General features: G+C 34.5%; 1 protein-coding gene across 1 annotated transcript in view; it reads left to right on the forward strand.

The window, feature by feature from the left end:
• CCDC171 (coiled-coil domain containing 171) overlaps window positions 1-14,722 on the forward strand; it is a 524,774-nt gene that overhangs the window by 368,586 nt on the left and 141,466 nt on the right. The window contains 1 exon segment of the mRNA XM_037797175.1: window positions 4,333-4,464. Coding sequence (XP_037653103.1) covers window positions 4,333-4,464 — 132 coding nt within the window.

A 14,722-nucleotide genomic window follows, 5' to 3' on the forward strand; every position in this document is an offset into this window, starting at 1 on the left:
TGTGATTACTGCTGAAATGCATAGGATGGAAAAGAAAATAAAAGGGAGAAGGGAAAGTGATAAGGAATCAACAGAAGTAGAAAGAAGAACAAGGGAGGGAGTGGGGCAATGGAAGGCAGGAGAATAGAAGCATATAAAACATTAATTCGGGACAGTAAGAGTGGCGGTTATAGGAAATATTGTAGAAGTCTGCGTTTTTATGAGCCTATTTCTGGTAAGAATGTTTATTTTGAATCATTGGAGGCGATAGTTGATTGGAGTAAATAACATTTTAGGCAGACTAAGAGTTGAAGTGAAGTGCTAGTATCAGTTGCTTTTGCTAGGCATTCAGAATTCAGGCACTATCTGCATCTTCTTATGTGTGTTCTTAAGTGTATGTGTTTTTATGTATAACCCTTACTTCCTCTACCTTGATCTCTTTTTGGCAAAAAACACAGCTAGCACCACATTCTATCAGTTTCTTTTTTTAATTGGAACATTGGATTCACAGGGATTTATAGCTGTGCATGTTAAAAGATGGAGATCCTTATTTTGAGTGTTGAGCAAGTTTCTAAAAAATGACTACATTTCATAGTTGATATATCTAGCAGAAATGACTTTCTGGTGTTATGGTAGGGAGTGCAGAAATACAGAAAAGAGATTGGTGTCTTGTGAGTAAAGGCCATTCAGAGGAACAGGAACAATAAAACTCAGGTCTTATGAATCATTTAAATCTGGAACGAGATTGTTGTAAAATAAATATATTATTTCATAACACTGATTAGACTCTTTACAAAGTTTCATTTATTTTTCTCTATACATCGCTCTTGTTTCTCATAACATAATCTATTAGAAAGACATGCTTTCTGAAAGTATGTAATAAGAAAGGGAAGAGAGTAAACTGGTATTTCTAAAAGTCAAAATTTAGAATGAGGTAATGTAGTTATTTTTTACTTGTTTTTTATGAAACTGTACTTTATAGAATTTTACGTTAAATTTATACAATTTAACAGTTGAGATTTATATTGCAAAATTTTATGAAAAATTCACTAAAATGAACTGTTACCTATTTTAAAGTAGAAAATATTTTCTGTCTCTTATCACTCACATCTATAAATAAGTCAGAGTTGAAAGGGTATAGAAACTTAATTATAGGATGAATAACGATGTGCTGTAAACAGAATTAAAGACTGACTTTCAAATTTATAATTTAAAATTAGTTCATCATTTGAAATTATAATTTAATCCATGGATAGCTGACTGATGGTTGTTTCAATCCTAATTCATACTAAAACCTATACTTTAAAAAGTGAGCCTACTTTTCCTTTTAGAAAAAAATAATATTACTGTTCTATTATTTTTACTTCAAAGATGTTTTGACAATAAAGAAATTGCTCTAGGTTCTCATTCTTAAAACAATCGTTTATTTAATGTGCGGTATTTCCTAAAGACATTCCAGTCTCTCTCTTTTGCAATTTTACTTACCTTTTGTTTTCAGTGTGTCCTTTTTCTCATGAACAAATTTAATGCATTAAGGTAAGAGTTATTTTTCTTACTAGTCTTCTGTGTTGAACCCCTTCCCTATTTATCCTTGATTATCACTCTGAAATTTGGAATTGCCCTCTGTGTTCTTTCTGACCAGTCTCTCCCTTTGCTTCTTAATTTTCCTGTTCCTTTTCATCTTTCTTTCCTGCTCCTTTGCCTGTACCATTGTATCATTACTTGTCCTAGTGTCACTATTTTGTATTCTCTCAACATGAGGGTTTTACTCTCTTTATCCATTAAAATAAAATAATTCCTAGCCAATCCTTTTTCATGACTTAAAAAAAAAAACTTTTCTGTGACTATGTAAGGAACATTTTAGACACACACTCTCACTCATTTTAATTTAAAAGTGGAAAATACCCTTAAAATTTTAATAAAAAGATTTGTGATATTCTGTTATATATCATGGGATACTCTCTTGATGTCGTTGTCAGCATTCAACAGATAATTTATAATTGTATCAGTACAAACATTATATAAATAATGCTGTAATTATGATGTCCATCCTAAGGTTTGGCAAAAACAGCTGCGTTTTGAGTTTTTTTCCTATCTAAAGAATGATTTAATTTAGTAAATTAAATAGTTTTAGTGAAAATGTTAATTTGATGATAAATCAGAATTTCAAATGCCGAATGTTCCAGTTTAATATTATTCATAAAGTTTATTTACAGACCATGTAAGATGACTTACTATTCACTATATGTCAGACTTCACTGACTGATGAAGTATGGTGCCTGATATTGGGTTAAAGGACTGCCAGTGCTTGAGCTGTGTTTGGATTATACCTCCATTGCTTATAATGCCTCCCACCCCCCTTTGCCAGTATTAGCAATCTGCTTTTGTACTTTGACATCTAGGATTTCCCTAGTGAATTTTGTCACAGAAAAAAGAGAATCATCAATATCGCAGTTAAACTTGACTTTCAAAGCTAATAGTATCCATTTGGGGGCTCAAATTTAATAAATTTTCTTTGATTCTGGGTGAGTTTTTAAACATCAAACAATGAATTGGCCAGGGTGCAGTAAAATATTTAGATCTATTGACTATGGTTCAGAAGGGTAGAAGGCAAAACACTAGTGGTTTGATGTTGATAAATTCTCAGTACCTTAATCCACATTAATGTTTTCTTTTATCTGTGTCCACATTGGTGACAAAAAAGCAAGAAGAAGGTACCATAGATATAAAATATAAAACCTAAAGCAAATGTATTTTTAAAATATGATTTGTTTTGTTATGTGGTAAGTTAGTTTAATTGCAGCCCCATCCTCACTGAAGACTCTCGAGAATATTTGTTTCAGAGATATATATATACTGAATTGGGACTACAGCATGCATATAGTACTCACACTGTTATAAATTTGCATTATAGTATATGTTTTGCAGCTACTAATATTGACAGAAATTCTTCAGATCAACCAGGGAATAATAAGCATTTTTATGCCCATAGATTAACATGAACAGTTAAAAATTTCATCATATTTGTGTGTTTGCTTGTTAAAGGCATATAGTATGATAATTTTATGAGCTGTGTATATTTCTTACACAGTTCATTCATATAATAAGAAATAATTCCTGCAGTTTTACACCTGTCCAAGTAGAATAGAGAAATGAAGAGGTTTTCGAGTGGCTCAGATAAAACTAGAGATACAGATATATGTATTTGGACAGTTGGTCTTATTTTTATTGTTCTCCGCATTCTTGATCTTTGCTTCTTCAGACAGCTCTTTTTATCTTATGGCTTTAAGCTCGTTGCATTATATTTAACAAATAAATATGTGCTATCAAAGATAAATTATTAAAATCTATTCAAGCATAAGGAAAGTTAGAAAATATGCCTGTATATATACATACACACACACACACACGCACACACACACACACATATAAACTCCTAAAATTAAATTATATGATTAAAAATGAGAGCTTTTGATCTTAAATGCAGACTAGGAATTTTTAAGACTTTTACTAAGTTGGAAATTAAAAAACAATATGCTTCTGAGTGTTTCCTTATCTATTTATATCATATAGGGAGCACTTTCTCATTTGTCCAGAAGGTGGTAGTGTGATATCAACTGCATAGGATTCCTGTACTGGCTATAGAATTGTTACTTCTCCTATATCTGTAATGTGTTTGTATTGTTACCTTTCCGAATACTTAAAATGTAGTGCAAATCCTCCTGATTGTATCTCAATGTTATCTTGTTTAGAAGTTGTGTGAACAAGTAGACTTATATGTGTTTAGTTGCTGTCTTGAGTTTAAAAAAATACTGCAATTTAAGAAGAGTTAAAAAGGCAAACTTACTAATATATTTTGAAAGTGTCCTTTTGCGTTGCATGTATTTGTTTTTATTCAGGGTTGATTTTATTGAAATTTTCTTTTCAAAGACTGGTACCTAGTAACTACTTTATTCAATGTGCATCACTCAATTCCAGTTAAATTAAGCGTAGTATTAGGAAAGTGATAATAATTAGAAGATTGTTTTCAAATTTGTGATTATTTTTTCTTTCTTTCCTTTTTCTTTTGAATGTAGAACTGTGAAAAAAGAATTCCAGATCAGAAGAGCTCCAGTGACTCTTCTTCCCCTCCCTCATTTCAAGCAAAGGATGCTTTTTCTTCTTAACATTCTTCCCCAGCACTCTGAATTAGAGATTTATTTGCAACGAAAAATCAATTAGTCCTAAATTTATTCATGGATTTCAGGTCCAACGATCAATGCAAGTCCACTCAGTGGGCTCAAGGGGACCCAGTTCATCCCAGTTAATGTGTCTGAAGGGGAATTACCATTGATGCTGTTTTTTTCCCTTTAGGTCAGAGATCAGATCTCACTGTCACGGACTGCGGCAAGTAGGAATGACTTTACCCTGCAGCTACCCAAACTGCACCTGGAGACCTTTGCAATGGAGGGGCTCAAGGGCGGGCCAGAGGTTGTAGCTTGCCAGGTTAGAATCTAAATAACATTGTTTGCTACTGAGACATGTAGAAAAATAAATTGTACTAACTGGAGAGAATGAAAGCCTCAAAGTGTTGAGAATAATAACATTTAAAGGAGATGTAAATAAAATTTTCTTCTATCATGTTACACTGTATTTCACAAATAATTTTTTACTTTAAAGCCTAGCACTAACCTATTAAATAATCCTGAAAGGTATATTTACATGGAAAAATATGTGGTTTATGGTGCAGAGTACAGTGTTAAAAGAATATACTTTCCTATCAGCAGAGAACAGTAAGACAAGAGGCTGTTATCACTCTAAGCTAGACTCAATTTGTTGTTATTCTTGTTTTAAAATAAATCATTTTAGATACAATTATCAGGAGAGATACCTGCAAGTTTAAAATGTTATTTCCAACATATGTTCAACATTTCTTATTTGGTAATTTAATTTTCAGCAAACTGGAACCTAATTGTTCTTCACATTGAAGGGTATTTCACTCTTTAATGTTTAGTTTTAATGAATATTGTAATATGCACAAATTGTGTTATTTCACTTATAAAACTCAAAGCACAAAAGCATAGAACCCCAAATAACTTTAAAATAAACTTAATAAAAAACTTCTTTTCAGAAACATTCATTTTCAGATGTTATAGGTATCTTTCTATTCTATGTCACTATATTATCTTTGTGATAATTTTTGTCCTTAGGGTTGAAAAATTTTTTTAATTGGACAAAACAGAGTTCAGTATGTGAATTAATTCTCCTTTTAATACCCAGTGCTTTCATTAGAAAAATACATCAACATTATGTAAATTATAGAGAGCTTGGTATTCAAAGAGAGGTTGTCCTGTTCAACAGTAGTTTAGTTTTCTCAATTTATTGAAAAGAAAAATAAACATCCCTTAAAACTCAGTCTGCTTCACATTTGAGGTTTAAAATAAACTTTTTTATTCTTCAGTTTAAGACCCTGTGGATTTTAGTTTTTGTAGAAAATGAATGAATGTTAATTTTTTCTACATGTTCCACACCCAAACTTAGTTTTTTATTAGTACCCAAGTTAATGACCTACAAAGAAAAAATGCTCATTGCTTCTTTCATTAGATTGTCCACCAATATATCTAAAATATATATGTAATTGTAAAACTAGGCATAAAATATTTTTGTTTTCAGTTAATGACTAAAATAAATTTTATACCATTATTTAATAAAAGATTAAGATGTATGTTTTGTATTTGAATGTTAGTATTTATGAATTCATTGTAACCACAAATGCAATATGATTTGAGATTTTTCTAATGGTTGTAAAATAGTCTTTTACTTGATTCTCTCAATTCAGAATCTCACAGGTCTTAATTCTTGTAAGTTACAAATAAAAACTCCCTAAGAACTCTAGATTTGGGGGATTTGGAAAGAGACTAATTCCTAAGAATGCCATTTTTTGGGCAAAGCAGGAACACTCTATAGTTCTCGTATCTGTGACTAGCAAGAAGGAAATGTAGACTCATAATTTAAGCTACTGTCTTTTCCAATTCTAGTAAAAATAGTTATGCAGACTGCCACATACCTAAATACTTGGGTAGGCTTTTCATTGACGTGCTATAATATACATTGTAGTTTAGTAATATACATTGTCATTTGTATCTCATGTAGAGAAAAGCACATGATTTGGGTTACAGTAGTATTTTATACACACACACATTGTTTATATGTTTTTTACACTTTGGAGTACTTGAGAAGGAAGGCACTATATTAATTGAAGACATTAGTTATACTAATAATAGCTACCATTTCTTTGAGTACTTACTATGCACCAGGCACCAGGCTTAGCTCTTTGAATACATGATCTCATTTAATTCTCACAATGGACCTGTAAAATAGATGGCATTATCTCAGTTTTACAAGTGAAAACAAAAACAACAACAGGTACAGAAAGATTAAGTAGCTCTTCCCAGATCATCAGCAAGTAAGTGGCAGAGCCTATACCCTGGATTTAAGTCAAGGTGTGTTTTGATTGCAAAACTGGTAATTCTGACCTTATAAAAATCTAGACACCTATGTTAAACAGTAAGAATAAAATCTTGGAAATCTATAATGGAATTTTTCTTCTGTTTAAAAGATACTAATTGTACAACATGTATGTTGTAGATCATAATTTTTGCCGTATTATAGGCAAATCACCAGATAAAAAAGTTGTAATCATTTAATAGATCAATAGTATGGAACTCTACTTTTTTGCAGTATAAAAATATGTATGTTTATACTAAGTGTATTTATTATGGAATTCAGTATGTGTTCAGCTCTGTACTCTGACTTTGTGTTGATGAAGTTGACTATTGAGAGATTGCATGACCTTTCATTATGAGGAAAGGATCGCTAGGCAGGGTGTGGTAGTGTTTGAACCATTTGGCCAACCTGCAAAATTGTCATTTGGTGCAGTAGAGCTGAAGTTTTTCTAGACAGCCACTGTCTTTCCCAAAGGAGCCAGCTTTATTATAGGTGTAATCCTCGATAGAAGGGAGTCCAGAGGGCACTATTGAAAAGCTAAGATCAGTGGGTTATCTATTCTCTCTGGTCCCAGAACTCATGACTGATGCTCTTCTGCAGGAGAAAATTCAGTTAAACTAATCTTGAGATTTGCTAGCTTTTAGCCCCAATTTCCTTGTCTGCAGAAAAGGGTAATGCTACCGATTTCTCAGGCTTGTCAGGCTTGTAGTAGGATTAAATGAAGCAATGCATGTAAAGTAGAGACCACGTGCCTAGCACAGAGAAAGTAGGCAATACACGGTGGTGGCTGTTATTATGGCCACTGCGGGACCCCTTATAAAAGTGAAGGTAGCTTGTTTTCATTACTTTTAAAGTATATATGTATGTGTGTGTTTATTTTTATTTTGAGGAATGGTTCTTTAGGATCTTTTGCTCCTTTGGCTCCGTTAATCTTTCTTTAAAAGCTTTAAATAATTTTGATCAAGCCTATTTTAGCTCCATCTTTACTTTCCCATGTCACTTGATTCCAGTGAAGCCATCTCTCCAGTAAAACCATCCCCTCCACCCCCCGGGGCTCCAGATGCTTTCCTTGCTATAGTCCATGCTGCTATAGCAAGTTTAGGACTATTATTCTCATGTTCTTATCTCCCAAATAACAGCATAATATTGGGCTTTCACTAGAATACTGGGGAAAAATTAAAAACACCCAGATGAGACCAGTTAGCTTCAGCTGAAAAGTCCAATATAGTGTGAATGCAGGGGACTTGATAATGAAAAAATATTCTGCCCATAATTTATAAAAACAATACATGTTACTCATTATCTTTTACTTTGAATTATGAGTAGGGGAACTGGTATTCTGGTTGACTCGTGCTTTTAATCATACTATTCTGCCTTCTATAAACCATTGCTTACTGTTTTGGGGGTTTAGTTTTTTTTTTTTTTAATTCAGATTTTAAAGTGATGTGAGATTCACAACTCTCTAGAAAGTATTTATTATTATTATTATTGTGATTGTTCACATACCATACAATTATCCAAAGATCCAAAGTGTACAGTCAGTTGCCCCAGTACCATCATATAGCTGTGCATTCATCACCACAATTAATTTTTTTCGATCTTTAGAACATTTTCATTACTCCAGAAAAGACATAAAGACAAAAAAAAGGAAACTCAAATCCTCCCCTATCCCTAACCACCCTGACTCCATTGTTGACTCATAGTATTGGTATAGTACATTTGTTACACTTGATGAAAGACTTTAAAATACTACTAACTGTAATATATAATTTGCCATAGATATATATATATTTCCCTATATGCCCCTCTATTATTAACTTCTAGAAAGTATCTTTTAAACCATGTTTAGTAAGTGAAGATAAGTGCATAGAAGAGAGTGATGTATCTCACTCACTTTGGGAAAATAAGTAACGTGATTCACTGATTTCTAAGAGAAAGTTTCATTAAATCATATTTAGTAAATCAAGATAAAGTTTTTTATGTCAAGCTAAGTAACATGTGCTTCAGTTTTCTTTTCTTTTTTTTTATTTTTAATCATCATTTTATTGAGATATATTCACATACCACGCAGTCATACAAAACAAATTGTACTTTCGATTGTTTACAGTACCATTACATAGTTGTACATTCATCACCTAAATCAATCCCTGACACATTCATTAGCACACACACAAAAATAACAAGAATAATAATTAGAGTGAAAAAGAGCAATTGAAGTAAAAAAGAACACTGGGTACCTTTGTCTGTTTGTTTCCTTCCCCTGCTTTTCTACACATCCATCCATAAACTAGACAAAGTGGAGTTTGGTCCTTATGGCTTTCCCAATCCCATTGTCACCCCTCATAAGCTACATTTTTATACAACTGTCTTCGAGATTCATGGGTTCTGGGTTGTAGTTTGATAGTTTCAGGTATCCACCACCAGCTACCCCAATTCTTTAGAACCTGAAAAGGGTTGTCTAAAGTGTGCGTAAGAGTGCCCACCAGAGTGATCTCTCGGCTCGTTTAGGAATCTCTCTGCCACTGAAGCTTATTTCATTTCCTTTCACATCCCCCTTTTGGTCAAGAAGATGTTCTCCGTCCCACGATGCCGGGTCTACATTCCTCCCCGGAAGTCATATTCCACGTTGCCAGGGAGATTCACTCCCCTGGGTGTCTGATCCCACGTAGGGGGGAGGGCAGTGATTTCGCCTTTCAAGTTGGCTTAGCCAGAGAGAGAGGGCCACATCTGAGCAACAAAGAGGCATTCAGGAGGAGACTCTTAGGCACAAATATAGGGAGGCCTAGCCTCTCCTTTGCAGCAACCGTCTTCCCAAGGGTAAAACTTATGGTAGAGGGCTTAACCCATCAAACAACCAGTCCCCTATGTCTGTGGTCATGTTAGCAACCATGGAGGTGGGGTAGGCGAATACCCCTGCATTCTCCACAGGCTCCTCAAGGGGGCACTACATCTTTTTTTTTTCCCTTGTTTTTCTTTCTTTTTTTTTTTTTTTTTAACTTTCCCTTCTTTTTTAAATCAACTGTATGAAAAAAAAGTTAAAAAGAAAACAAACATACAATAAAAGAACATTTCAAAGAGACCATAACAAGGGGGTAAGAAAAAGACAACTAACCTAAGATAACTGCTTAACTTCCAACATGTTCCTACTTTACCCCAAGAAAGTTACATAATATAGCAACATTTCTGTGAACTTGTTCCTACTATATCCATCAGAAATTAACAGACCATAGTCATTTCTGGGCATCCCCAGAACGTTAGCTTATCTGTTCTTCTTGGATTATTGTTCCTCCTTCCTTAATTGCTCTCTACTGCTAGTTCCCCTACATTCTACATTATAAACCATTTGTTTTACATTTTTCAAAGTTCACATTAGTGGTAGCATATAATATTTCTCTTTTTGTGCCTGGCTTATTTCGCTCAGCATTATGTCTTCAAGGTTCATCCATGTCATATGTTTCACCAGATTGTTCCTTCTTACTGCCGCGTAGTATTCCATCGTGTGTATATACCACATTTTATTTATCCACTCATCTGTTGAAGGACATTTGGGTTGTTTCCATCTCTTGGTAATTGTGAATAATGCTGCTATGAACATTGGCGTGCAGATATCTGTTCGTGTCACTGCTTTCCGATCTTCCGGGTATATACCGAGAAGTGCAATCGCTGGATCGAATGGTAGCTCTATATCTAGTTTTCTAAGGAACTGCCAGACTGACTTCCAGAGTGGCTGAACCATTATACAGTCCCACCAACAATGAATAAGAGTTCCAATTTCTCCACATCCCCTCCAGCATTTGTAGTTTCCTGTTTGTTTAATGGCAGCCATTCTAACCGGTGTTAGATGGTATCTCATTGTGGTCTTAATTTGCATCTCTCTAATAGCTAGTGAAGCTGAACATTTTTTCATGTGTTTCTTGGCCATTTGTATTTCCTCTTCAGAGAACTGTCTTTTCATATCTTTTGCCCATTTTATAATTGGGCTGTCTGTACTATTGTCATTGAGTTGTAGGATTTCTTTGTATATGCAAGATATCAGTCTTTTGTCAGATACATGGTTTCCAAAAATTTTTTCCCATTGAGTTGGCTGCTTCTTTACCTTTTTGAGAAATTCCTTTGAGGTGCAGAAACTTCTAAGCTTGAGGAGTTCCGATTTATCTATTTTCTCTTTTGTTGCTTGTGCTTTGGGTGTAAAGTCTAGGAAGTGGCCGCCTAATACAAGGTCTTGAAGATGTTTTCCTACATTATCTTCTAGGAGTTTTATGGTACTTTCTTTTATATTGAGATCTTTGGTCCATTTTGAGTTAATTTTTGTGTAGGGGGTGAGGTAGGGGTCCTCTTTCATTCTTTTGGATATGGATATCCAACTCTCCCAGCCCCATTTGTTGAAAAGACCATTATGGCTCAGTTCAGTGACTTTGGGGGCCTTATCAAAGATCAGTCGGCCATAGATCTGAGGGTCTATCTCTGAATTCTCAATTCGATTCCATTGATCTATATGTCTATCTTTGTGCCAGTACCATGCTGTTTTGGCAACTGTGGCTTTATAATAAGCTTCAAAGTCAGGGAGTGTAAGTCCTCCCACTTCGTTTTTCTTTTTTAGAGTGTCTTTAGCAATTCAAGGCATCTTCCCTTTCCAAATAAATTTGATAACTATCTTTTCCAAGTCTGCAAAGTAGGTGTTGGAATTTTGATTGGGATTGCATTGAATCTGTAGATGAGTTTGGGTAGAATTGACATCTTAATGACATTTAGTCTTCCTATCCATGAACATGGAATATTTTTCCATCTTTTAAGGTCCCCTTCTATTTCTTTTAGTAGAGTTATGTAGTTTTCTTTGTATAGGTCTTTTACATCTTTGGTTAAGTTTATTCCTAGGTACTTGATTTTTTTAGTTGCTATTGAAAATGGTATCTTTTTCTTGAGTGTCTCTTCAGTTTGTTCATTTCTAGCATATAGAAACATTACTGACTTATGTGCATTAATCTTATATCCCGCTACTTTGCTAAATTTGTTTATTAGCTCTAGTAGGTGTATCGTCGATTTCTCAGGGTTTTCTAGATATAAGATCATATCATCTGCAAACAATGACAGTTTTACTTCTTCTTTTCCAATTTGGATGCCTTTTATTTCTTTGTCTTGCCGGATTGCCCTGGCTACCACCTCCAGCACAATGTTGAATAACAGTGGTGACAGCGGGCATCCTTGTCTTGTTCCTGATCTTAGAGGGAAGGCTTTCAGTCTCTCACCATTGAGTACTATGCTGGCTGTGGGTTTTTCATATATGCTCTTTATGATGTTGAGGAAGTTTCCTTCAATTCCTACCTTTTGAAGTGTTTTTATCAAAAAGGGATGTTGGATTTTGTCAAATGCTTTTTCAGCATCTATTGAGATGATCAATTGATTTTTCCCTTTTGACTTGTGAATGTGTTGTAATACATTGATTGTTTTTCTTATGTTGAACCATCCTTGCATGCCTGGAATGAACCCCACTTGGTCATGGTGTATGATTTTTTTAATGTGTCTTTGGATTCGATTTGCAAGTATTTTGTTGAGGATTTTTGCATCTATATTCATTAGGGAGATTGGCCGGTAGTTTTCCTTTTTTGTAGCATCTTTGCCTGGTTTTGGTATTAGATTGATGTTAGCTTCATAAAATGAGTTAGGTAGTGTTCCATTTTCTTCAATGTTTTGAAAGAGTTTGAGTAAGATTGGTGTCAGTTCTTTCTGGAAAGTTTGGTAGAATTCCCCCGTGAAGCCATCTGGCCCTGGGCATTTATTTGTGGGAAGATTTTTGATGACTGATTGGATCTCTTTGCTTGTGATGGGTTGGTTGAGGTCTTCTATTTCTTCTCTGGTCAGTCTAGGTTGTTCATATGTTTCCAGGAAATTGTCCATTTCCTCTACATTATCCAGTTTGTTGCCATACGGTTGTTCATAGTATCCTCTTATAATTTTTTTAATTTCTTCAGGATCTGCAGTTATGTCACCTTTTTCATTCATTATTTTGTTTATATGGGTCTTCTCTCTTTTTGATTTTGTCAGTCTAGCTTAGGGGCTTGTCAATCTTGTTGATCTTCTCAAAGAACCAACTTTTGGTGATATTTATCCTCTCTATTGTTTTTTTGTTCTCTATGTCATTTATTTCTGCTTTAATCCTTGTTATTTCTTTTCTTGTACTTGGTTTAGGATTGGTTTGCTGTTCATTTTCTAGCTTCTTCAGTTGATCCATTAGTTCTTTGATTTTGGCTCTTTCTTCCTTTTTAATATATGCGTTTAGTGCTATAAATTTCCCCCTTAGCACTGCTTTTGCTGCATCCCATAGGTTTTGGTATGTTGTGTTCTCATTTTCATTCGTCTCTATATATTTAGCAATTTCTCTTGCTATTTCTTCTTTAACCCACTGATTGTTTAGGAGTGTGTTGTTTAACCTCCAGGTATTTGTGAATTTTCTAAGTCTCTGATGGTTATTGACTTCTAATTGTATTCCACTGTGGTCAGAGAATGTGCTTTGAATAATTTCAATCTTTTTAAATTTATTGAGGCTTGTTTTATGTCCCAGCATATGATCTATTCTGGAGAAAGTTCCATGAGCACTAGAAAAGTATGTGTATCCTGGTGATTTGGGATGTAATGTCCTGTATATGTCTGTTAAATCTAATTCATTTATCAGATTGTTTAGGTTTTCAATTTCCTTATTGGTCTTCTGTCTGGTTGATCTATCTATAGGAGAGAGTGATGTGTTGAAGTCTCCCACAATTACTGTGGAAACATCAATTGCTTCCTTTAGTTTTGCCAGTGTTTCTCTCATGTATTTTGTGGCACCTTGATTGGGTGCATAGACATTTACGATTGTTATTTCTTCTTGCTGAATTGCCCCTTTTATTAGTATGTAGTGGCCTTCTTTGTCTCTCAAAATATCCCTGCATTTGAAGTCTATTTTATCTGAGATTAATATTGCTACACCTGCTTTCTTTTGGCTGTGGCTTGCATGAAATATTTTTTTCCATCCTTTCACTTTCAGTTTCTTTGTGTCCCTGTGTCTAAGATGAGTCTCTTGTATGCAACATATTGATGGTTCATTTTTTTTGATCCATTCTGCGAATCTATATCTTTTAATTGGGGAGTTTAATCCATTTACATTCAACGTTAAAACCGTGAAGGCATTTCTTGAATCGGCCATCTTATCCTTTGGTTTATGTTTGCCATATTTTTCCCTCTCTCTATTAATATCCTTTATTGTACCCATACCGAATCTCTTTAGTACTGAACCTTTCTCCAAGTGTCTCTGTCCTGTCTTTGTTTCTCTGTCTGTAGGGCTCCCTTTAGTATCCCCAGTAGGGCAGGTCTCTTGTTAGCAAATTCTCTCAGCATTTGTTTGTCTGTGAAAAATTTAAGCTCTCCGTCAAATTTGAAGGAGAGCTTTGCTGGATAAAGTATTCTTGGCTGGAAATTTTTCTCACTCAGAATTTTAAATATATCGTGCCACTGCCTTCTTGCCTCCATGGTGGCTGCTGAGTAGTCACTACTTAGTCTTATGCTGTTTCCTTTGTATGTGGTGAATTGCTTTTCTCTTGCTGCTTTCAGAACTTGCTCCTTCTCTTCTGTGTTTGACAGTGTGATCAGTATATGTCTCGGAGTGGGTTTATTTGGATTTATTCTATTTGGAGTTCGCTGAGCATTTATGATTTGTGTATTTATGTTGTTTTGAAGATTTGGGAAGTTTTCCCCAACAATTTCTTTGAATACTCTTCCTAGACCTTTACCCTTTTCTTCCCCTTCTGGGACACCAATGAGTCTTATATTTGGACGTTTCATATTATCTATCATATCCCTGAGGTCCATTTCGATTTTTTCAATTTTTTTCCCCATTCTTTCTTTTATGCTTTCATTTTCCATTCTGTCATCTTCGAGGTCACTGATTCGTTGTTCAACTTCCTCTAGTCTTGTACTATGAGTGTCCAGAATCTTTTTAATTTGGTCAACAGTTTCTTTAATTTCCATAAGATCATCCATTTTTTTTATTTAGTCTTGCAGTGTCTTCTTTATGCTCTTCTAGAGTCTTCTTGATTTCCTTCATATCCCGTACTATGGTCTCATTGTTCATCTTTAGTTCTTTGAGTAGCTGCTCTAGGTGCTGTGTCTCTTCTGGTCTTTTGATTTGGGTGCTTGGGCTTGGGTTATCCATATCGTCTGGTTTTTTCATATGCTTTATCATTTTCTGTTGTTTTTGGCCTCGTGGCATTTGCTGAACTTGATA

Source organism: Choloepus didactylus, chromosome 10, assembly GCF_015220235.1.
Source record: "Choloepus didactylus isolate mChoDid1 chromosome 10, mChoDid1.pri, whole genome shotgun sequence".
In the NCBI taxonomy this organism is placed as follows: Eukaryota; Metazoa; Chordata; class Mammalia; order Pilosa; family Megalonychidae; genus Choloepus; species Choloepus didactylus.